The following is a 26,669-nucleotide window of genomic DNA, read 5'->3' on the forward strand; positions in this document are numbered from 1 at the left end:
TGGAATTAGTAGCACATCTGGATCTCCCATGTACCTCCAGAACAGTCTGAAGAGTCTTAGCTGCCAACAAAATGTTACATTTCACAAAATTGTAAAGCTATCCACCTTTAACCACAGTCCAGAAAAAAACCACACATCATTTGCTTGTAAGCGCTAAATCTTTGGTGAGAAATAGAATGTTGTTGTCTTCTCAGACAAGAAGTTTAAATTCTTGGGCCAGATGACTTCTGACATTACTGGTATCATATCTGTGACAAGTAGTATTTCTCAAGTGTTAGTTCAGAGGTAGGTTGGTGATGATCTAGGGGCATTTTCTGTCCATGGTGCTCTACCAAGTTTAATGATTTCTGTACAAATAATTTCATTATATTAAGATATGTTTGTGGAACATTTGCTATCACAAGCACCCTATGTCTGGAAAATGAATTTTTCAACAGGATAATGCTTCATACCATTGTTCCATAAGCACCAATGAGTGGGTTTTCAGCAAATAATGTTACTGTTCTGAACTGCTTGGACCTAAATATTAGAGAATCTGTGGGCTTGTTATGCAACATTTATGATAATGGACATCACCAATTTGACACAAAGGAAAAAACAACAAATGCTATACAAACTTCATAGGAGAACTTGGATAAAAGTTTGTTAAAAAAACCTTGCAGCATCCATAATAAACAGATTGCTATAAGTGCTGCTAAAGAAAGGTGCAGTAATTAATTTCTAACATCTCAATCAATACTTTGCAATGCAATTTGACAGATTTCTGTTTTGACATTATAATTTTGTCCAAAATGTGTTGACTTGAATAAAAGATTGTGACAAATCTTAACTGATTTTTTTTTTTACAATCCCTATTATACATACATTTTCCAGTGCCATTGATTCTGATATTTACAATTTTTTATTCTTACTTTACTATTTTAACAAACTATCACTCTTCTTACAATGATAACATACAGTGCTGGACAAAAGTATAACGTTTGTCCAGCACTGTATGTTATCATTGTTTCTTTTCATATTTTATTAATAAGATTGTAATGTAAAACTAACCTTTCTGTTACGATACACATCAAATACATCTGCAAAATATTTAAAATAGCTTAAGTGAAGTCATTTATATTACATTATTTTTATAATAAATTTTGTAATAATTTCATATTTTTATGATTAAGATTTACAGAAATAATATAAATTATGTTTATGTCTAGAATGAAATATAATCAATGAATTTTACTATCAAACTAAGTCTCTAAAATATTTTTTAAATTTGCATATTTTTAAAACATTTTGTAAGGAACTGAGTCCGAACGTTATTTTTATTTTATTATTATTTCCGTTTTATTATCTTTTGTTTGGGGTTTATGTTTATTTAGGACGAAGGTTCCCCACCACTCTCTTGTTAGTAATGAAAAATGAAGATAAAACAACTCACCAAATACTAAGCTCAACAAATAATAAGCTCAATAAATAATAAGCTCCATAGAAAACATCTTGCGCACTTGTGCTGCCCGAGAAGTAACAGTCCGCAGAAAAAAAATGGAGGGGGGAGTCCCCACAATCACTAGTAGAGAAATACTTGATAAACCGTCTTAAACATCCCAGAAAATTATGATAAATATTTTGTAAACGGTTTATAAGCTTTGTCGGAAACTTAAAGCTGCCAGAACAGAAAGTTAATGTTAGCAACTAAGTATGTAAATAAGAGGAGTAACCCAGCTCAAGTGTGACGTCACCTCACAGTATAAAACCCGTACGTTAACCAAAGAAGGAGAGGTGATTTCCAAACCGAGGTGAATTCCAAATCGAGGCGACTGTGAGAGCGAGGTTAATTCGAAAGCGAAGTATTTTCTGATAGAAGTCCAGATTGATAATTGGACGATCCAAGGTGTTAAAGAGGAGTTCGATTGACGATTTGACGATATCGAAAGGATTGAGAAAATAGTTTCTTCGTATAGTGAGGTGACGGATAGACGTTTAATTAGTAAGAGATTTTGTTCATAGTTTCTAAGTATTTGATTTGTCGAATTTCAAAGGGGAATTACTATTAAGTTAAGCTAAGTAGCTAAGTTTATTGTCGGGTTGACTTGTTGATTTTCGTTAATAAATTTTGTTTGGAATTATTGATATTTGTACGTAGTACGTTCTAGTTGCTAATAAAATATATTTGAACTTTTGATCTGACTTGATATTTGTCGTTATTATTACTAATTTTTCGGTGCACGCTTAAAAGCCCAGGCCTGGCAAACTAATCTCGAATCCGCGTAAAGTACCCATTAGGTTAACGGAAGTTTCACCGACCGTAATTATAGTCTGTTTCCTAAGATACTAAAAAAATAGTACTTTACAATTTTATCAGTTTTAAACATTCAGTATTTCTATTAACTTTTGTACTAAATGCTTAGAGTATTCATATTCTATAAAATTCAAAGAGAATTATTTTATATATACTTGTTTTGAAAAACCAAACATCCATTTCTTTACTACAGTAGACTTTCAGTAAATCAACTTTCTTAACTCAAAATTCTTGCTAACTCTAAACTTGCAAAACACATATAATATGATAACTTACTGAGTTATTGGCCAATCAAATTTGAATTTGTCTATATTTGAGACTAAACATTCATACTATATAAATTTCATTGTAAAGTTTGAATTGCACGTTGACATTTTTATTATGGACAGCAACCAGTTATTAAGTGTAATGATCATTTTCATTCCAAAATATATAGAAATGACAAAAAAGGAAAAAGCTAAAGATCTTGTACTATAGCAGAAAAGGTATCTGTCACATAAACCATGGAGGGAGAAAAAGTTAAAATCTGAAATTGCAAAAGAATTTGACATTCCATCAAATACTCTTTCTACATGTCTGAAAAAAGAAAAGGATTTTAGAAAGCTTTAATTGACAACAGAATCAGACATAACAAAAAGTGAGTGAAAATGTGATTAATGAGATGCAGAAAAGTATGTTATACACTGTAGATACAAGACTATTCCTGTCTGTGGAAAACTACTTGAGAAAAGCCAAGCAATTTAGAAAACAGTTAGAACATACCAGATATAAAGCAAGCAGTAAATAAATTTAAGAGACATGGAATTATTTTCAGTAAAATCTGTGATGAAAGGGCAGAAGTGAGAAAGGAAAATTGCATGAAGTATTGAAGTAAGTGAAAAGTTCACCAGAAATTGTTCAGAACCAGAGCAATGCAGATGAAATGGGCTAATATTTTAAATATCTGCCAGACAAAACAATGGTATTCAAAGTGATTCACGTCATAAACTTTTTACCTCTATCTGCAAAGAACATATAACTCTTTTTTTGGAAGAGAGTATGATAGATAATGAAAAACTATCATTATTATTAATTAGAAAGTCTTTAAAGTCTTGATGTTTTCACAATGCCAAAACATTATCTATACAATTTGCAGCAAATAAGAAAGCAAGAATAACATCAGAACTTTTTCTAACTGGCTGAAAAAGTTAGGTAACTGAATGATTGCTGAAAACAGAAAATTACTCTCTATTGACAATTGCATTGCAAATTTGATGACTCCCATTCTGAAAGCTATAACAGTTTAATTTTTGCCACAAAATAACTTCTGAATTACAACCTTTAGATCAAGAAATCAATCAAATTTTTAAATTACAATACAGAAAGTTTACTGTATGAAAGATGTTGCATGTTACTAAAGATGGGTCACTTGAGTTTGGAGTGAATCTGTTGGATGGAATGCAAATGATTAACAAAGCTTGAAATGAAGTTCTGCAAAGCATCACTGCAAACTGGTTTATAAAAGCAGATTTTAATCAGCAATTTTTTGACACTTCAAATAAATTGGAATTTCCATCAATTACATAAACTACATTGAAAATCTTTTAAAAAATATTTCAATTTTTAAAAAATGTTAAATTAGAAAACACTTCTGAAAAGAACTTTTCTTCCTATGCCTAAAAATAATTGTATTTTTTTGTGTCTTTTTTCTCTCTCTCTTGTACACTGAGGAGGCCTAGGCTTGTTATCTAGACAAAATGCATCTGAAAGTGGAAAATTTAGATGTAACAATAAAAAAATTTCTCTATTGATATTGTGTTGCAAATTTTAATTGAATCAACTCAAAATCAGCATAGGAAGGAAAGGAAAGTTCTTTACAAAAGTTTTTTAATTTAATTTTTTTTTAAATATTTCAATTTTTAAAAAAGACAAAAAGCCAATCCCATTATTATTTTTTAACTTTTAATTTTTTGATACATTGAAGATGACTGGGTCAACTTATTACAGCAATGAGTGATGAAAAAGTAGCATTCAAAGATTTTTGTCAATGTTGACAATAATCTAGCTGTCTGCAGACATTTATCTAAAGATGTCATTGTTGAAGCAAACAATCAAACACAAGAAAACAAGCGATGAAGATGAAGAAGAAAGAATCCCCTACATGTAGAGAAGCCAGAAAAGCTCAAGCTTTTAAAGGGCTTTCCAGAAACATCATCATTCACAAAACAATATTTTCAAGGTAATTGACTACATCAAAAGCATTGTTGAGCAAGAAGAAATGAATTGTTCATGACAAATTCATCATTGTTGATGGCATGTGTAACAGCCATTTTTCATTAATAGTGACAATGTTTTGTTATTTCATAATTAATACTCATCTAAAAAATAATAAAATATGATGTATGTAAGTGTAACTATATTATTTGTATTATGATATTTATGATATCATTACAATAATAATAGTTTCTATAATTTAAAATTTCATTAATGTCAAAAATTTTTCTGTCCTTTTACTTTGAGTTATTGGAAGTCTACTGTAATAACTCTAATAATATAGTGAGGCATTGAAAATCTAGACATCCAAAATCTGAATTTGGCCATTAAAAATAGATATTAACCCTTTCAATGGAAATTTGGTTGGTGGTGTTCTTTCAGCCTTGCATTGTTCAAATATTGATGTTCTAACATTTATTCAGAATCCATAATTTTTTAAATTTCAAATTATTAGTGTAGATTTTGCTTAAATATAGCAATTCTGTAAATTACATTTAAAATTTTTGTAAGTATTCCTAAATTCCTTGTAGAACCCCTAAACTTGAATTACAGTGTATTTGGAGTTTACAGCACTTAAAATGCTAATTTAAATGTATCCAGATGGGTGAGGCTGCAATTAGTCTGGATTCTTCATATCTCACTGTATTTCTACATCAGAAGTAAAGAAATAAATAGCATAGAAAGCATAAATTTAATTAAATTTAAAAAACTAAAATAAATATTTATTGATAAAAATAGATTATTGTGACATGGTGGGCTGTAATTTTTATTCAGATTTTAATTTAAAAATAAATATAACTTTTGACACTAAATCTGAAACTGTGATTACTTTTTCTTTATGTTGACTTTATTTTTCAGGTGACTTTAATCACAGAAAGTATGAGATCATGTGAATATTGTACACCTCTAAGGTGTAATATATCACTCAACCATCTAAGGGTTGAGTGATATATTATTGATTTCAGTTTATTATAAGGCTCAGTTCTACACCAAATTTACTACTCTATATAGCAAGGTAAAATTTTTGAATTTAAATCATGACTTCTGGTCCAGGGTGAAAATTTATATCTAGTTAATTGAGGCCAACCCTTTAGCTTTCCAAATCTAGTCTTCATTTTCATCTATCTAATTCCATTCTTGAAATTAATGGAGGACAAATGGATAACAGTGGAAATGTATAGTCTGCAATTCAAAAATTACAGCCCAATTTGTTAATACTTCAGAAATTCTAATTGATATCAAATTAAACTTTTTGCAATTAATATACAATATTTGAAAATTCTGATACTTGTCAGAAAATATGAATATTTCTGAAAAAATTTCTGTAAATTTTTAAATAAAATAATAAGTTTGATATAAAAAAAATTGCCAATAGCATTCAAGCAACTATAAAATTAGTATACATATAAATTTATGATAAAATTTGTCTTTAATATGGATAAAGACATAAATCAAACAACAGGTAGTCAACACTTTTTATAATAAAAATGTTTTCAGTCAAATATATGATCATCTTCAGTTTAGAACAATTCATTTAACAGATTAGAATGATTTAGAATATATACAATTGTAATTTTTATGTTAGGGTAAATTTCAAATTAAAAAAATAATAATTAATTTTTAATTTCATGTACATCTATTATTATTTATATTCAGATTATTATAAGGTAGCATCACTTGAATTTTGTTCTTTAAGTTTTAAATGAAATAATTACTTACAATTTTCATCTGGAAAATTATCTTTTATATGGACTTCAAAAAATGTTGAAATGTCTTCAATAATGTCATCTTTTTGATAAGTGATGTGATCATAAAAATTAGTATAATCTCTCTGTGAAATTGCTATAAAAAATTAAACAATAAATTATTAAAAATGAAAATAAAATGTAACATAATATGAACAATTATGTTAAGTCACTTAATGTTAAAAAGCATATATAATTTTAAGAAATACAACATTTTGCAGTTGAAATAAATTAATATACTATGTCTTTACATGAAAATAAAAAAAGCAAAAGGCATCATTATCAAAATTAAAGGCATAATATTAAAAAATTAAAATTTTGAAATTTACATCATTTTATATGTGAAAATTATAATCATCTCATTCTCCCATTCTAATGGTTTATCAGACTCAAATATTACATTGTATTAATCTAAAATTTTTATTTAAACAATTTTTAGCTAGATCACCAAATAAATCCTAATTTTTGTATAAAAGCCAAACAATCACCAGATTAAATTGGGTTAATCCAATGATCGTTTCGCTTTAATATAATCATCAGGATTACAGATGTTTATAGGTTTTGTATTATTTCTTCAATTATATCAATGAGTAATATATTTTTTAGTACAAAATTTGAAATTTAAAAAAGTATATCAAGATTTTATCTCAAATTTTAATTATAAAATGTGTTCTACTTCTTAATATTTGATGTTAACACACAGCTAAAACCAATCAATTTACATCAATCAATAATATTATAAAATAATTGAGAGAGAGCTTAACTGCTACAGTTGTATGTATTCATAACAACATAAACACTGATTCTACAGGGGTGGATCAAATATAAATGGTAATTTTGCTATTCTGCTCAACATGCAGTTCCTAGCTAGATGATATAGAAGGCAGTTGATGTTTGGTCTGTGAGGAGTGGGGGAACTGGCTTGGTTAACAATCGCGCTCATTCTGTCGTCAGTACAGCCATGACCAAGCAAAAGGTACATTCATTTGTTGCAAAACGCATCATCATAAAGTTTTTAACTAATGAGGGTGTTAAACCCTCAGAAATTTTTAGTTGATTGAAAGCACAGTTTGGGGACAGTACATTGTCTCAGAATCATGTGTATACGTGGGCCAGAGAATTTAAGGGTGGGTGAGAACATGTCAAAAACGAAGGTCATGATCGATGCCCAAGGACAAGCCAACATCCATGCTGTTCAAGAGCTTATTGAATGTGATTGCTGGTTAACTGTTGAAGAAATCTCATCAGAAGTGGGTATCAGCTATGGGAGTGTTCAATCTGTTATCACTGATCATCTTGGCTTCACAAAAATTAGTGCCCAATGGGTTCCGAGGTTGTTGGCCTCACACCACATTCTTGACAAGAAATAAATTGGAAGAAATAGGCTGGGAAACCCTCGATCACCCTCCTTATAGTCCAGACTTGTCCCCCTGTGACTATTTTTTGTTCATATAGAGTCGCAAATCAGGCTTTTTCCGTTTATTTTTTCCTGAAGAAGACCAATAAATTTGTGGCCAAAAACGTTCAATTGGTAAGTTTTTTACGTTTATTTGCTGGAAAATTTGTGTTTAGGTGTGATTTGCAACTTTATATGTACTGTTCCAGTTTTTGATGAAGTTATATTAAGTATTTTTTGTTCACACCCTTGAAGGAATCACTTGGAGGAAAATGATTCACAAGCAATGAAGAAGTCGAGGAGCATGTGTGCAATTGGCTCATAACTCACCCTCAATCTTTTTATGAGAGAGGGATATTGAAGCTTCCAAATCGTTGGCAAAAGTGTATAGAGCTTGCAGGAGGATATGTAGAGTAGAACTAAAGTTTTCACTTGTATATATTATTAATCAATAAATGTGTAAGAAAAAATTACTGTTTATATTTGATCCACCCTCGTATTACAACCCTAAGACAAAAGTATTAGACCCCTCCAATTGAAATGTAATGCACAACTTTTTAAGCCTGAATATACTATGCGAAAACAAGTAGAGATGAATATAATGATACACAATGATTCACTAATGTCTTTAGAGATTTATTCAATATTTTAATGCATTACTTGTTGCATATTTCATTATAAAAATATAAAGCAAAAAGAAATCAAAGACATAATTATTAGACCATCTTTTCTAAAATATGATTGGACCTCCTTTTGTTTTTAAAACAGCCTTTATCCATAGTGGCATTTTTTGAATTAAATTAAATATATCTTAAGGCACATCTTAAGATATATTTCAGACTAGAACAGTTGAATTGCATCTTTCAATTTCTCTTTAGTACAGAGAGCAACTTTTCTGACCTTTCTCTTCAAAATAGCTCATAGGTTTTCTATTGGGTTAAAGTCAGGGTTATTTGCAGGCCAATCCAAACAAGAAATACACAAAGATTGCAGCCAGGATGTTACATGGCAGCATCTGTGACATGATGCATTATTATCTGGGAATGTAAATGAATTATCCCTAACTGTTCTTCAGCTGCAGGAAGTAAATTGTTGTTTAAAATGTTAATGTTTGCCTTAATATTTATTGTTCCATTACAGATTAACATTTTTCCTATCTCCACATCATCACAGATAATGGAAATTTCACACCCATGCAGAGACAATCATTTTTAAATTTCGCTTCAGATTGTCACCAAATTTTGATTCCCACATTGTCACCTTATTTTAAGCAATACAACACTTGTCAGAAAATATAACCTGGTTCCAGTCATTAGTGGTCCAATGTTTGTGCTTATTTGTTCAGGTCAACCAGCATTTTACTTATTGTGATGTTAAAAAAGACTTGGTTTTTGTTTTACATGAGATGTAACCCATTGATTTCAAACAAGTACACTCTGTTTTTGCAGAAACACTGACATCATATTTCCTCCATTCATTTTCCATTTCCTAAGTTGAGCTGGTTCTTTTTGTTTTAAAAATTGCATGCAATATTCTATTTTGTCTCTTTGTTGTTTTCTTGTTCTTGATAGTTCCTACAGCTTTAAATTTGTTGAGTACATATTGCACAGCTGTTTCACTAATCTTAAGTTGTTCAGCCATTTTTCTTTGGGACTTTTGTTTATTGTGTAATGTTGTTATTCTACTCTTAATATCATCTGAAAGTTCTTTTCCACAGGCCATACTTATGATCTTTTTTTCAGCAACTAATCAGAAAACATCATGTATTCTTTATGAAAATTATTTCGTATGTTCATTTACATGCAAAGACAAAAGCCTTAAATCAGAATTGGTTTTCTTTATTTTAAGTTTTAAGAATTATGTGAATTTTTTAGCATTTTCGTTATAATTTGATGTTTGTTCTTTACTGATTCAATAAAATGTGTTTAATTAATTTTTTAGCAAAGATTTGTGTATTAATTTAAATATTTTTTTATTAGTTAAATTTTATTATTGGAAATTATATTTTTATTTATTATGATTAATTTTTGATCTCAAGTTAGGTTCATTTTTTAACTATTTATAACTTTATTTAAGATTTACCCAACAATCTGGTTAGCTTAAGATATAATTTATTTCTAATTCTCTGTCCTTGGGTCATTTTACAAATATTCTCCTCTCCAAAAACATTAAAGTCGTAAAAAATGGAAATCAAAGCAAACAAAAATAATACATAAGATAATCATTACATTTAATGACAAAAAAATATAAAAAATGATAAAAAGAAAAGTTTTATATTATATGCTTTTCAAATAAAATAAAATAAAAACTGTTAATCAATAATTTACTAAATACATACCTATTAAATTATTATTTTTAACAAAACATCTGTATTCTGTGCTTGGATCAATTTCAATCCATTTGCGTAATATTAAATAAAACTTCAAAGGTGTTTCTTCAAACTTTTCTTTAGCACGTGGTAAATCAAGGCAATATTTAAAACTAAAAACATAAATATTATTTTTAAACATTAAGAATTCTATTATTAAATTTTTAAGTAAAAAACATTATTATTAATAATGTTCAAAATTCGTTTTATTATTTGAAATTAAATTCTTTAAATAAATTCACTTATTTCCATAATATATATTATAAATCAAAAAATATATACAGTCAAACCTGTTTTTATGCGGGGGATAGGGACCGCATTAAAAAAACGCATAAAAAAAAATCTCACGAAACTTCACGAATGGCTGTAAATAATAGTTTTCGCGACACAATTAAAAAATATTTTTTTTATGCCGTCAACAGGGACCGCATAAAAAAAGTCTCACATAGAAAATAACTCAAAACCGTACGAAATAGAATTTATTGACAACAGATGTCAGCACTTGACTGCATCGTCTGGTCTATCGTCTGTTTTACATATTTTTGTCCAGGTGGTGTTTTGTTGACTTAAAAAGTAAATTATTTCATTTTTAGCATATTCATGCAATAATATTACTATAATAAGTGCATTTATGCTATAATAAGTTTATTTAGCTATAATAAGTCAACGTAAGACATGACGAATCGCACGAGACTAGTCGCCAACTATACCGCACAAATTAAAAATTCGCATTAAAAAAATCGCACAAATAAAAATCGCACATAAAAAGAGCGCATAAAAACAGGTTTGACTGTATATGTATAATTATTTTTATCATATTTGTTATTTTCTTCTTGGAACTATTGATGGGAATGAAAGTGAACAAAAAATAATATTTTGAATTTCAACTTCTTTTAGACTCTTCATGATTCAGAGATGTCTGAAACCTTGATTTAAAGGTCTCTACACTGATAAGTGATAACATATCTTCAGCTCTTGTGAATCCAGCCAAATTTCAATTAAATTTTATGGAAGATTTGTTAACATAATTCAGAGTATATACAGGTTGGCAACAAAAGTCTTTCCCAGCTCAATTATTTCAAAAACTAATAGGATAATCACTGTAGACCTTTTGACGATGTATGCTATGTTGGGCATGCACTAAATGATAGTGCAAATTTCCTCTCTATCAAAGATAACTTGTAATCTCAGACCCTAATGAAAATAGAGAACAATTACAAAGTAGTAGCACATGAAAAATATGTACTATCTTTTTACTGCATTCTGAAATGTCAGGTGAAAGCCTTAAGCAGGCTCTAAAATGTGACAGGTAAATGCTTCACTGAACAACATATAAGGGGTAATAGTGCATCACTGCATAACACAAATGCAAGAGTGACTGAAAGTATGGTTTTAAGTTATAAGTGATATGAATATGCAAATGATCCAATTTAATAGAAAATATCAATCATCATTAAATAAAACAGCACTAACCTAATCACCATATCACTGCTTGGAGAAATTTTCCAAGTCTGAATTTCAATTGTTGGCGAAGTTATCAGTATTCTGTAGACTTTAAAACTGACAATAGATGATGCCACCACAATGCAAATCTTCTTATTGTGATACAGTACTGTTGTTTTTGCTAAAAACCTTTGAAAGCCAACCCTACAACTAAGTAAGGATTTCCAGAATGCACTGATTCATCATATACAACAGAGTAGAACATATTGTCTGATCTACTGAAGTACTTGCATAATCTGAATTTCAAGACTGACAATTTATTGAAGAAGCTGCAGTGTTTCTCAGTTCCAGTAAAAATATTAAGCAGATCTATAAAATCATTACTGAAATGCCTAAACAAAACAAGTGTATTGACAATGGTGATCAAGATGGTGAATAACATCCAGGAAACTGAAGCCATTCCATCAGTAACACAATTGAAGATATTGTGCCTGATGATTGTACTCAAAGCCACGGGAGAGTGGAAACTAAGCAAGAAACAAGCATAACTTTGGACAGAGATAGAAGGAACAATGCAAGGCCAAAAAGCAGTCCCAACATAAGGAGTCTATCATAATGACCTGTGCAAAAATGGGGGTTCAGAGGGATTCATTTACATTTCCAATATAATTATTTACTGTCTATTCCTATTATTAATGATTTTTGAATAAAGTCATTTGATTATATTGAACTCAAATACGAAAATTTGATAGCTATGGAGAGTTAGCATTCTACTCTTAAGTTTTTGTAAAGAAAAAACTTGGAAACATGTGAAATTATTATCAATGACTCATCTCTCACATATGTATTTTGACTTAACATTCATTACCGTTTGGATGTTGATGGTTAAATTCGAACCATCAACACGTGACAGAAATATGCAAACGAACTGGACATTCAAAACTTAACATCGTTCAGCTTAGTTCAAATTTTTGTATTCGAGTTTGGTCCAGCTGATTTACCTGAAGAAGAACCCAGAAAAGGCTAGGAAAACATTTGTTTTGGATGATTAAACTTTGTATGCACCGGTTAAAGATTAAGTAGGTCATATTTTGTTATACTTGTTATTAGTAAACAACCAAATCAATATTAACACTGTTTTCATAATATTACATTTAAAAAATTACTCATTTAAAACATTAATTACTGTAAAAAATTAATTACAAAAAACAACTTACGGTTGTGTTAAATCATGTGAAATAAAATCTGAACTTTTTAAAAGCAGATAAATATCAGTAACACATGAACAACAAAGAGATTTATTTAAAGCAATCCAATTAGCATCCTTTGGACAACTCCAATTTAATTTAGGAAATACATTTCCTCCTAATGCTTGAATAGCTGATTTTACCTTTGCATCAAATTCAGGAAAATGTGGAGCCTATCAAATACAGTTATTAATTATATTATAATTAAAAGTCTTAAATTATAAATTGTTTATAATAAAAAATATTCCATTAATTAAAATTATAGTTTTAATTTACATCAGCAGTTAACATTAAGAAGTATTCGCAGTAAACAAAAATCATGAAAGTTACAAGTAAAATATACATTTATTAGAATTTAATTTAAAGTAAATGTTTTCTTACTGTAGATTAATGATTCTACTTCAATATATATTTTCAATATAGACATAATATATGCAAGAATCAAATTTAGTTCTCAATTTGTTAATTTCACAGAAATGATTTCAAACTTTACAATACATTTTGTGAGATTGTAGCTGTCGGCCATGATTGTTGTATATTTTTGTATATTATTTTTTTATTTGAATTAGCTTTAAGTTCTTTCCTGTCTCTTTGTTCAAAAAAATTCTTTCTAGAATGTTCTTTCTTAATCCTTCTCCCGTGGGGGTAAGACTACCAGTTCTAAAAATGTGTGAAAACAAAAGAAGGTGTTGAGACCGGAGGCAAAACAGCTGAAGAGAGACCAATCTGGTGAGGAGATCCTGAAGAAAAGGCACAAAGAAGGCAGTACTTGAGAGTGTGAAAAGAAAGAAAGGAAAAGGAATATGACCAGAGACTGCAAGGTGCTGAAGGATCAGAAAAAGAAGTTACAGAACAGCAAACATGAAGTAGGATATCAAGACCAGTGAGAGATAAGGTCTACAGCAAAATAAAAAATTAAAAGAGTAAAAGAAAAAAGGAGAAAAGAATCAGAGAAGATGTCTTACTCCAGGATTCATCGATTTAAAAACTCTGGGTATTTTCTAATCTTCCTCTCTGTTCTTTGTTCTTAATTTCCATCTTTTTATTTCCTTTAGTTATAAGGTAGTTGTAAGTTAGTTTTTAAGTTAGAGTAAGTTAGATCATCCCGCGTTCATTTGTCGTATGCTATGAAGAGTTTGTTGGTTTGATTGTGAAAATTTTTCAACACCTATACCTGAACTAGGATAAGGTCATAAAGTTGAAATCTAGTAAATAAAAATAAAAAAAAAGAACCAGTTCGTTGTAAACAAAATAAAATACTTTGTGTTATAAAAATTGTTATCAAAGTCTATTTATTGTAGCATCCTGCTTGCGGGATCCAGTACGTCACATAACGAACATCACAAGATCATTACTCACACACAAGTGGAATTAGCAAATATTTTTTCAAAAATAATAAGCAAAATTATAAAATACAGTGGTACCATGTATGTACTTTGAATACTTCAGAGTTCAAACTCTAAATTCAACAAAAATTTGCTTTGGATTTCAATGGGTATTGTTTGGGGTCAGGGAAAAAATTAATTCACTTTCCATTATTTCTTATGGGAAAAATTGCTTCAGACTTCAAATGACTGCCTGAAATGAATTAAATTTGAAGTATGAGGCACCACTGTATTGAAAAGATGTAAAAAAACCAAACATAAGCTAACTTATGTTATTTTAAGCATAAAACAGCAGGAAAATGCAGCATCATTAATGTTAAAGTGTTAAAAAATGTCAGGATGGAGTGGAAATGTCAAGCACTTGTAGAGGATCAGCCAATGGTCTGGGGACAAAATGTTAGTTACTTAATGGGGTTACATTTAGAGATTAATAGGGATTGGATATGTGTTTTAACAAGGAGATTTCATCCCAGTTTAGTATAAATCCTTTCTGTAAAACATGTTTGGCAAAGATTGGTCATATCTGTCAGCAAAACTTATTTCTTGTTTAAAAATATGGACACAGCCTCCCAATTATGCCAACTCCTAACTTAAAATGATTGTTGGTTTGGTCAGATCTCCATTCATTATGTTAGGCATTCAGGTTTTTACAATATACTAATTATAAACCCAACCAATAACTCAGTCTTACATTACATAGGGACCACTTTTAGACACCTTAAATTTTGTATTCTGGAGTATAAAAACACTATTACTAAAGGAAAGATAGAGACAATCCTTGATATACATGACTTTTTCATATTCCCCAAGTATAGTTCAATCAATAATCAATCTCACACCCTCCTTACATTTTCCAGCAATACTTTATTAGAAACAAACATTTTCTAATAAAATATTGCTGGAAAATGTAAGAAAGGTGTAAAATTGATTACAGGTATACCTCGAGTTATGTCATTCCCGATTATACATCATTTGTCAAAAAAGTATACGGAAAAATAAAAATCAAGTTTAAGTCATTTTATTCGACTTTACATCCATCTGCCACAAATATTGAAGTCATAATATCACTAGAAAAGCATTAAAAGCACATAAAATCATATTAAAATATGTACATTTACAGTAAATGTTAATATAATCATCATAAATCCTAGAGAACTAAACATGAAAACATCTGTGTTTCTGTGTTGTCATCTTATTTAGCGGTCTTTAAGTGCTCATTATTGGCGTTTTCCACTGTAGTTTCGATTATGTCGTAACTACACGAGTAAATTCAACTTACATCGTTTTTCGATTTACGTCGCTTCTCCTGGAACCAATTACTGACGTAAGGCGAGGTATACCTGTATTGTAAGGATAAGTTCCAGCTTTGTAGTTACACACTGTAGTTCAATCCCAATTTTTAACACATATTTACCATAACATATTCAAAATTTTAAAACAAAAGGTACCTTTTCAAACAGAACAATTATTACCTCTATGTAGATACATTTAAAATTAATTTAACATATCTATATGAATATCTGTTAAAAATATTTTCATACCCTAAAGTAGTTTTTAGGTAAGTAGGTTTTTTAAAAAAAAAAAAATGTATTCATGTAGACGAGTGAAAATTTTTTGTTTTATCAACAATTAATAATATAAAAGCCATTGTCTGTCTGTCTGTGAATTCCTTGTAATTTCTGCAATTTTTGTCCAATCCAGATGAAATCTTGGTTATTTTCATTTTATGTTCTGACAGAAAGTATAGGCTACTTATTTTGCAGAAATATTAGCTATAGAATAAACGTTTTATCAATTTCAGATCGGTGATCGCACTTACGTTGCAGTGACATTAGTGACTTCATTTAGTTCATGCTTAAAGAGGGAATTTCCCTTAACGTGCATTTTTAAATATTTTAGCATATGATGTATTTTAAACTTACTTCATTAAATTTAAACTTAAAAAAAATATAGTCACATAGTATCACCTCTATAACAAATTTTTTAAAAATCTTTCTATAGTGACCACGTGATGTTCTATTATCCAATCAGAAGTAACAATCTAACAAGCCCATCACTTAGAAAGTGTTATCACTCATCTAATTGACATACATACAATTCATCTTTGTTTTATCAATGTGAAATTAAAAAGACTTGCTATTTTGTCAAAAAAAAAAAAAAAATGTCTAAGGAAAGCATAAGAGTAAAATTAATCAGGTAAATTCTAGATCTAAAAGATCTTGAATTTCTTGATATCTCTACTCTTCTCAATTCTTCAATCTTTACTTTTGCATAAAAAGTATTCAGTCATGCTTGACGGGGAAATTTCCAGTTAATAATAATCACTAAATAAGCAACATAAAAAAAGTAAAATCAAACTAATATAAATCAAATCAGATGCAAATATTCTGAAATTGAAAAAAAAAAAAAAAAATCCAAAACATTTTCAGTTCCAAGCATTTCAGACAAAGGATTCCCAATCTATATACATATTTACTTTCATTAAAAATAATTCAAATGCAATGAATTAATTATATGGTATAGTTTAACATATTGTTATTAGTTTCTATATGTAAAATTTTCTTTCTTTTCAACATTTTTACTGATTTTAGAATCAGTAAAATATTCTACTAATTCAAAATATTTTCTTTAATATCTTTTTGGCCCTAATTATTATTTTAAATATTTCTTTTAAAGCCATACTGTTATTTATAAAGAACATACAACTTCAGATATTTTTTTGTAGCCAATTGTTAAAATTTGTATGTCATTGGTAAATATGTAATTTTTCTTGGAAAAGTTCATACAGGGGAAAATGTTTCCTGGAAACTTATCTGAAAGCCCAAGATTTTGTTAAAGTGTTGCCAACAATTTTCCTTTAAGTACATTATCATATATTTGGATTTAAAAAAAAAAACAGATCATTATAGTTTTATAATTTAGAAAAGGGAAAAAAATCTTTTTACAAAACCTTTTTTCCATCTATGTAAGAGATCAATTTTTTCTTTATAAACTACAGAAAAAACTGTAAAAGAAAGATTGTAATTTTTCCAAATTAACAATGGTATTTTAATATTTAACAACTCAAATTATTAATTCAATAAATAGCCATTTTTAAATTATATATCTTATGAAATATTTTTAAAAAATGAAAATGCTTTAATCATTTTATTTATAATTAAAATCTGGATTTATGAGATATTGTTTCTATATTTATTTTATTATAAACTTTTGATCAAATATAATTTTTATTATAGCTAATACCTTGTCTTCTTCATCTTCATCACTATCACTCCATCCTTCCTATATATTAAAAATATGCAAATATGAATTAAAATTAAATACATAAAAATTGAAATACTGCTTAAATTTATCCATATTGCATTTTATAACTAACAACCAACCTGATATATTAAAATTTCCAAAAAATATGCTCGATTTTTTTGGTTTAAATTATGGCTACTTTAATGATCAAAAACAAAGCAATTTGTCTTAAAGATAAGCTGTCATCTCTTAATAAATTTTATAATAAGAAATAAATTTAATTTTTAATTTAAATTTAGAATATTCTGGAAGAAAAGAACAGCTCAAATATTTTATACTAACAATTAATTGTATCTTTTCTAATATTCAGTTCTCTATTAAATATTATTTTTCCTTATTCAAACTTTACAATACAGTGGTACCTAGTACTTGAAATGATTCTTTGAAAACGTCAAAGTTCAAATACTAAATTTGACAGAAATTCACTTCAGAGTTTGAACTGTGAATGCAGTGAAAAAAACATGCATGAAGCATAAATGCAATCTATTGTGTGCACAAGTTATCTCACACTGTCAATTTGCACTCATATGTTTTCAGTGTTGTTTTCTCCTTTACTTTTGATGTACTTGGTTGATATAATATGTTATTTATCAATGTTTAAGAATTTCTTCCTGCAATTTTTCTTCATAGATAGCTTTTGGACATCCCATACATTTTTTTTATCTTTTAGTTTAAAATTTCCCAAATGGAACTTTTGAAACCACATTTGACAAATTTGAAGTTTAGGAACATCTTCCCTGTACACATTATGAATGTTTGTTTTTACTATTTCTACAGCATATCCTTTCTGAAACTCATAAAGCATAATATGCCCAATATGCTTTTTATCAGAAGACTAAACTTCAAAATTTTATTCAAACAAAATGTGAAGAAAAAAGCTTAAAATAAGTTTCTAAACAAAGAATATAATCTCACACTAGCAATGTGTAAAATTTCACAACTGTTATAATTAAATCACAGATCTATGTTAAGTAAGGACAGCTGTTGAAAATAAACAAAAAATTTTCTGTTCAACCTAATATAACTTTTACTTATTAACCATGGTATCCTAAAAGAGTATGGAATCTAACAAAGTCTAAAAGGAAGGTTGTAATAATGACGATTGATACGAAAAAATAAACTTATCTGCAGTTCAGGTGTAGTGGATCTAATGGCTGTTTAAGATGACAAAGTATATGGTGTACAACCAATAAATGCAATTTTTATTTTCTTATACAATATTTACATATTTTATTTATTGTTTTCATGTTTTAATTTATTATTAGGACATTAATTGTGTTAATTTACCTTAAATTATGTGTATCTGCTGTTTTATGTTTATCAAAATAGATATTCTTTAGAGTCTGGGAATGAATTAATTCACTTTCCATTATTTCTGAAAAAAAAATTGATTTGGACTTCAAACAGCCTCTAAGAATGAAGTAAATTTAAAGTACAAGGTACCACAGTAGTTGTTTATTACTGCATATAAAATTCATTTTATACTTTGATGTTTACATACATATATTTTGTTTTGTTTTAAAGAATTTAAAAAGCACCTATGTACTATTTTTTAAATCTTATTTATATAAAATATATACTTTTATGAGTATGTAAGATATTCATTTTTTTAAAATACAGTCAAACCTGTTTTTATGCGGGGGATAGGGACCGCATTAAAAAAACGCATTAAAAAAAATCTCACGAAACTTCACGAATGGCTGTAAATAATAGTTTTCGCAACACAATTAAAAAAATAATTTTTTTATGCGGTCAACAGGGACCGCATAAAAAAAGTCTCACATAGAAAATAACTCAAAACCGTACGAAATAGAATTTATTGACAACAGATGTCAGCACTTGACTGCATCGTCTGGTCTATCGTCTGTTTTACATATTTTTGTCCAGGTGGTGTTTTGTTGACTTAAAAAGTAAATTATTTCATTTTTCGCATATTCATGCAATAATATTACTATAATAAGTGCATTTATGCTATAATAAGTTTATTTAGCTATAATAAGTCAACGTGAGACATGACGAATCGCACAAGACTAGTCGCCAACTATACCGCACAAATTAAAAATTCGCATTAAAAAAATCGCACAAATAAAAATCGCACATAAAAAGAGCGCATAAAAACAGGTTTGACTGTATACAAACATTTGTCATGCATTTTTCGAAACATTGAATCTATTTTTGCATTTTGTGCACAAAAGAGTTTTCTGCTTTTTCTCAATCCACTTCGTTAATTTGGAGTGTAAGGAGCACCCCTCCTTACACTCCCAAATCTGGCATCATCACTCTTTCAGTTGTTCCCAAAATTAAAGATGTTGAAAGGTTAATGCTTTTCATCAGATGTCACATCAAGCTGAAAAAGTTCAAGCTGCTATCTGAACCGAGGAAAAACCAAAATGTTTTTTCATGCATTGAATGTAAAAATGGATTGATTCATTCAGAAAAATGTCTCATTCTAAATGGTGATTACAATTAAAAATTAAAATGCTAAAGTAAAATAATGATTTTTAGGTACTTTTCTGTTAAAGAGATGCCAGTTATAACTTTAATCCAATATGTGATTCAGTCTTCTTATTCACATAACACAAAGGTAGAAGTGTAATTAAAGACAACTGGATTCTAAAAACATGACTTAAGTAAAACTTTACTTAAATCATGATTTTAAAATCAAATCCAATCCATTTTTGTGATAAAAAATTAACATTTACCAATTAATATTGATACATGTTAATTTCCTAAACTGCTTTGTATTTTTGTGTTGATTTTGATTTCATTTCAACTTTTAATGTCACATCCACATTTATATTAAAGTTAAAACACGAAATATTTTTAAAATTTGATTTAAAAAAAATCACACAAACAGATTAAAAATCTGAAAATATTAAATATCTTTTAATTTCCTAAATTGCTTTGCAATTTTTGTGTTGATTTTGTTTCGTCATTTCATGTCATGTGGACATGTATATTAACCCTTAACCCATGAGGTGAAAAAATACATAACCCGTGAGATGGGGTCATTGTGACCCCAGAACTTTTGTTACAATTTGTGTAATTCAGAAAAGGAAGATAAGGAAAAATATAATCATAAAATACTTTTTACACTATTTAACACACCAGAAATATAAAATAGAATTTTTAATAATCAATTATAATTTTAAAAAATCTTTAAACTTTTAGAGTACTAATAACACTTCAAAAAGTTTGGCGCTTAATTAAATATACAGCTACACCCTGTATTGCCACCATTCCTATATATTTGGGAACTTAACATTACTAATAAGTAATAAAAGAAGAAAAAACGTTTTTCTCCCACATTTTTTTTTTAACATTACAATTAAGATTGAAGAAAATTTTTACATAACCCGTGAGGTGGGGTCAGATTGACTCCAAAGCAAAAACTTTAAGCGTGTGTAAAAAAGTATGGACTGACAGTGAAATAAACTTATATTCCAATGGTTCAAGGTCAACTAACTTGAAGGTACTAGGAGTCTCTCTACTAACATTGGCTGACAGACTAGTAAAAGCCAGTCAAAGTTTTGCTGGGGTCACAGTGACCCCACCTCACGGGTTAAGGGTTAAATTAAGTTTGTCAGGAGTAGGCATGTGTAGGGTATGGAATCGCCTAGGTGCGCGATTCCCACCCTGGTTTAAGTTAACGAACTTTCGTAATGGAAGAACCGTTAGAAGGACCGTTAGAGAGATCTGTTAGAAGAACCGTTTCATTTCAAATCGACGATAGACAGACAATTGGCCGGCGGAAAGTGACCGTTGGCCGAACGTTGTGGAAACATTCGAATTTGATTGGCGGAGGATTTAAACGCCGACCGCTATATAAGCAGTAGTTTCGGCGGGAACAAGGGATCGGATGGGATCAGATCGGATTCGGATCGTTGTTATCGAAGTTCTGTCTCTCTTGTTGGACGTTACGGAAATCTGGGGAAAGTGAACTCCAGTGGTTTATTACGAACTTGTTCCTGACTTGGAGGTGTTGCTAATTATAAGTCTGTTTGCGGAGATTGTAAGGAGTTTTTCCGACGAACTTGTACAGATATAGTCGGTTGTCGCTTGGATGAGTGTTTGTGCATAATTAATTGTAACGCTATTTTGTATCATTTTGTACATTTGTATTGTAAATATAAACTTTGTGTTTTTTTGTCAAACCGACTGAGTGGTTATTTTGAACATTACTGGCGCAGTCTCGACAGGATACTTTGGATACGTTGGATTACGTCGAATTAGCCTGGATTACACTCCAAAGAATTGGAAGAACTGAGCTACAACAGAGGAGCAGACATACAGAGCATCACCAGCAATTAGACTCAGGTAAATTATTTGTTTCTCGCTAGCACACAGACATACCTAGACGCACGAAATCGCGGCAGCTAGATGCTAGGGACTGGGAGGATGACAAGCAGGGAACATCGCATAGGATAAGCAGGTCGAGTCACTACCTCGAAGAGCTTAAGATACAGCTCGAGATTGCGAAAATCAAGTCCGAGGCCGAGGTGAGGGTAGCAAAAGCCAAGGCGAGAAGAGTGGAAATCGAGTCAGAGACGAGAAGGGAAGAGATAGAGTTAGAACGGCTTAAGTTATGGCTGGGGATCACCGAAAAATTAGACGATACGAGGCGGCAGGAACGACAAACACAATCCGAAGGAGTTAAAGTCGAGGGGAACCGCGACTTCGGGGATAGAACAAGCTCGTCGGGAAACAAGCCGCGGGTGGAATGGGATAGGCCAAGGAAAACTGACCAACAGAAGAGAGGATGTCCTGATAGGCTAATAGACGGCGAGGCCGAACGCATGCGACCCAAGGCAGCTAACCGCGGGGTGGTGTAGGTGAAAGCATCCAAACTCTCTTGCCCACCGGGGAGCGGGGAAGCAAAGGATCGGGTCGAGGCAATGCGGGGAGAAGAGAGGCCCATGCCGGTAGTCGGATCGAGGACGGGAACCTCTAGGGTCAGAGTGGCAAAAGTCCCCACGCTAATAGCAGAAAGTAGGCTCAACTCACAGGTAGACCGGGACATTAGAGAGTCTAGTGGAGTCGCGGCAAGACGAGAGGAGGAAGTTCGCAATACCCAACCTGAAGTCGGGAGGTCGCTGAAGGGAACTGAGATAGTAGGCAGCAAAAGTGGTCCCCCAGATAAGGACGTTTCGGGAACGGAAGCGTCAGGTTTAAGGGAGTCATGGGTCCCTAAAGCGGTGACGGGAACAAAGGAAAAAAGCTAACTCGTTGGAGCCTTCGGTCACCGGGTTGATAAGGTAACGATCCGGTAGAATTGGGGAAGAAAGGGCTCACAGGATCGCGGGAATCGGGGCAGGTGTCGCGTGCGGTAGCGGGCACATTAAATCAGACCCCGGGCGTACCTATAGCGGAAGAGGATCACCGAAAGGTGGCTGACCGGAACGAAGATACCCAGGGAAGGGGGAAAGAACCGGAACGTCATTCGGAAACAGCGGACAGCGGAATTAGTGACAGTAAGGAAAATGGGTCGGGTCCACGGGACACCCAAGTCCAAGATAGGTCGCTCCCCCGACCGTCGGAAGCCGCCGGGAGCGGGAAAGACGCGTCGGTCTCCAAAGACAGCATAGGTCAGAATGGTGGTATCAGCAAACCCTTTAAACAGGCTGTAAAACTCCCAGAAAGGAGGGAAAGGATGTTGGGGCTAGCTTACAAGACTCCGCAGGGAGAACAATTAGGCGGTCAGAAGGTGACGAGTCGCATTCACTGTGGTTCATACCGTCGGGAAATGGCGACAGGTATCCGAAGGTACGGCCAGAGTTGGCGTGAGTACCTAAGCAGCGCGTCGGCTCGCATTGCGACGCTCACAGGGGTTGAGGAACTGAGTGTCGATGGTACGATTTTGGTGAGGAAAGCGTACCGGGTCAACAAAATCAACGCGCTGGAAAGGGGAGAATGCGAGGGTGGCCGCCGGAGAAGGTTAGAGAACGGCAGAAAGCAGTTGGGCCAAAGGGACAAACTAGAAGTCTGCCGAACACAGACTTACGGTCAAAATAGGATTTGGCTCGGGCATAAGCGTCAGAAAAGTAGCGACGGCTCGGCCTATGCGTCAGGTGTACGATCGCGGCCGGAAACACAAACAAATTGGGGATTTTTCCCTACGTTCCCCGCTCCTTTAAAACTACTAGCCCAAGCGTCCCACGCTCGGGCTAGTAGTTTTAAAGGATATTTGTCATGGATCGAACTAGGGAAATCGCATCAAGATACGCATAAGATCATAGTAAAAATGCGCGTGGACATCGAACTGATCGTGTCGTATCAGGTTCCTGCAAGCATCTCTGTGCGTAGGTGCGAGTGAACATTCCCGGTTGTACCGGAGGTTAAGGGTCAGTCCGCACTAGAGGACATTTGTAAAATTGCTGAGTGTTGTTGGATCAAACAGGCTTGAGCTAAGCGCAGTTTGATCCTTGGCCGCGGAGGTGTAGGGTATGGAATCGCCTAGGCGCGCGATTCCCGCCCTGGTTTAAGTTAACGAACTTTCGTAACGGAAGAACCATTAGAAGGACCGTTAGAGAGATCCGTTAGAAGAACCGTTTCGTTTCAAATCGACAATAGATGGACGATTGGCCGGCGGAAAGTGACTGTTGGCCGAACGTTGTGGAAACATTCAAATTTGATTGGCGGAGGATTTAAACGCCGACCGCTATATAAGCAGTAGTTTCGGCGGGAACAAGGGATTGGATGAGATCAGATCGGATTCGGATCGTTGTTATCGAAGTTCTGTCTCTCTCGTTGGACGTTACGGAAATCTGGGGAAAGTGAACTCCAGTGGTTTAGTACGAACTTGTTCCTGACTCGGAGGTGTGGTTAATTATAAGTCTGTTTGCGAAGATCGTAAGGAGTTTTTCCAACGAACTTGTACGGAAATAGTCGGTTGTCGTTTGGATTAGTGTTTGTGCATAATTAATTGTAACTCTAATTTGTATTACGTTGTACATTTGTATTGTAAATATAAACTTTGTGTTTCGTCAAACCGACTGAGTGGTTATTTTGAACATTACTGCATGCAAAACAAACTTTGATACTTTAATGTTGTCTGTGAGGTTAACATTTGTTATTCTTTTTGAACTTTTGTTTTTTTCATTTTGAGTGCAAATGGATTTCATAATATGGCAATTGCCAAAAGACAAAGAATCTGCAATTCATTTTTTCAAAGTCAATGGTGTCATACATGCTGAACAACTTTGTTCCAGAAGTCACAAAATGAATTTATATTTTGCTGCTATTGAAGCATCAAAATGTCAATGCAACATAAGATCGTGCCACAAGAAAAAAGGTTTGAGTAGTCAAAATTGGTTTGAAAGTTCCCGTGTTTCATTTCTGACAGCGCTTCAGTTTGTTTATTTCTGGTGTCACAAGTTGACATCGGTAGAATTTTGTCAACTACAGTTAGGAATGAATCACTGTATGACTGTTGATTGAAATAATTACATGCGTGAGGTGTGTACCAATTCATTACTTTCTCAACCTTCAATAAAAATCAGCGGTTCAAACAAATTTGTAGAAGTGGACAAAAGTCTCTTTACTTACAGAAAACACCATGTTGGGCATTTTCTTCTGCCGCAGTGGGTATACAATGGGATTTGCTGTGAGTTGAATAAGTGTTTCTTAGTGACCGTGGCAAACTATTCAGCAAAAAGTTTGATTACTGCAGTATGGGAGAACATGACAGAAGGTTAGTATAATCTACTCTGACTGTTGGAAAGCATACAAACCAGATGAATTAGAAGACACCAGATAGGACACTTGCAAGTTAACCATAAGTACAACTTTATCGACCTGGAAACCAGACTCCATATAAAAACTGTAGAAAGATTATGAGGGAGTGCAAAATGGAGAAATAAACAACAGCGCAGCATTTCCTGTCATCACCTAGATTCATAACTAATGTGGTATCACTTGAATGAAAATATTCAATGTTTTTGGCAACGATAAATGAAATCTGCAGCTTTTGCCTCCCATGTAATGTGAAGAAACCTTTTTGTAAGTTTTTTATTTGTTAATTTCTACACTTTCCAATGTTTTTCAAAATGTAAATAACACATAATAAAATAGCAATTTCTCTGCACATTGAAGTATATATCGACTGGTGTCCCATTAACAGAAAAGTACCAATTTTTATTACATTTTAAAACTGCTCACATGCACTTCTTCCCAAACTAAATTTATATACACAAAAATCTTATTTATCAATCAACCTTTGTACATATATTATGTCAAAAAATATAGTTTAAAAGTTTTAAATATATATAAATATTTTGAGCTATATTGTGTTTGTTTTAAGACTTTTTAATAATTCTATTATTATATTAGAACTTATAAGCAGTATCAATTATTGCACTAGTTTAAAAAAAAAAAAAAAAAAAAAAAAACAGTTGTTATAGCTCTGTTATACTACAAAACTAATGAATAATACATAAAAACTTACAGTGTCAGAGTCATCTTCATTTAGTGGAAATTTATGTTCTTCACTATATAAAAATGAAATAAAAAATTAACTATAAAATATATGAAATATGAATTAATTAAATTTTTACAATATCATACAATTTTATGGAAAATATTTTTAATTATTATATATTATTATAAAATATTTATAATATTATGATCCTGATTTAAAAATCTCTTGATTACTTTTTGAAAAAATACATTTCTTATGTTAGCACTGTTTTGATTTTTTAATTGTTAATAGCAAGAAGCATAAAATTTAAAACAATAGGAAACTAAGTTAGTTGAAACATTTAACAGTTAAAAAATCAAAAACAATGCTAACATAAGAAATGCAATTTTTAGAAAAATAAATCAGTACATTTTTAAATCACAACTGTTCAAATTTAAATTTGAACAATTCTGATTTAAAAGTCTGCCTTACAAGAATTATTTACCTCCATATATTGTAATACTACAGTCTGGTTCACAAATTTATAAAGAGAAGTTTTCTAGAAATTTTCTTTAAAAAGCAATTAACTGGATAATGATTATAAGACTATTTTCTTCAACTAATGCTCATATATATGAATTGAAATAATCCAAATAATCTTTGAATATAATTTTTATTAAAATTTTAGTCTAATCAAATGATTTTATCTACAAAATTGTACCTATATATATGTGATGCTCACTTGCCAAATCGATTAATTCCATAAAACAAAAAATGGAAAAAGTGAGAAAGTAGTATACATACTTTTTTTAAAATTCCCTTTAAAATATAAATTCAAATA

At 31.2% G+C, this 26,669-nt stretch overlaps 1 protein-coding gene across 1 annotated transcript in view; it reads right to left on the bottom strand.

Annotated features, from left to right (window-relative positions):
• Positions 1-1,023: 1,023 nt before the first annotated feature.
• LOC136972920 (translation initiation factor eIF2 assembly protein-like) overlaps positions 1,024-26,669 on the bottom strand; it is a 35,263-nt gene continuing 9,617 nt past the window's right edge. The window contains exons 3-8 of the mRNA XM_067267579.1: positions 25,877-25,919; positions 17,374-17,412; positions 12,716-12,918; positions 10,026-10,168; positions 6,266-6,388; positions 1,024-1,079 (exon numbers count right to left, since the gene is read on the bottom strand). Coding sequence (XP_067123680.1) covers positions 1,024-1,079; positions 6,266-6,388; positions 10,026-10,168; positions 12,716-12,918; positions 17,374-17,412; positions 25,877-25,919 — 607 coding nt within the window. The remainder of the gene's footprint in view (positions 1,080-6,265; positions 6,389-10,025; positions 10,169-12,715; positions 12,919-17,373; positions 17,413-25,876; positions 25,920-26,669) is intronic.

Source organism: Centruroides vittatus, unplaced genomic scaffold (assembly GCF_030686945.1).
Source record: "Centruroides vittatus isolate TY-2023 unplaced genomic scaffold, ASM3068694v2 contig_3063, whole genome shotgun sequence".
Taxonomy (NCBI): domain Eukaryota; kingdom Metazoa; phylum Arthropoda; class Arachnida; order Scorpiones; family Buthidae; genus Centruroides; species Centruroides vittatus.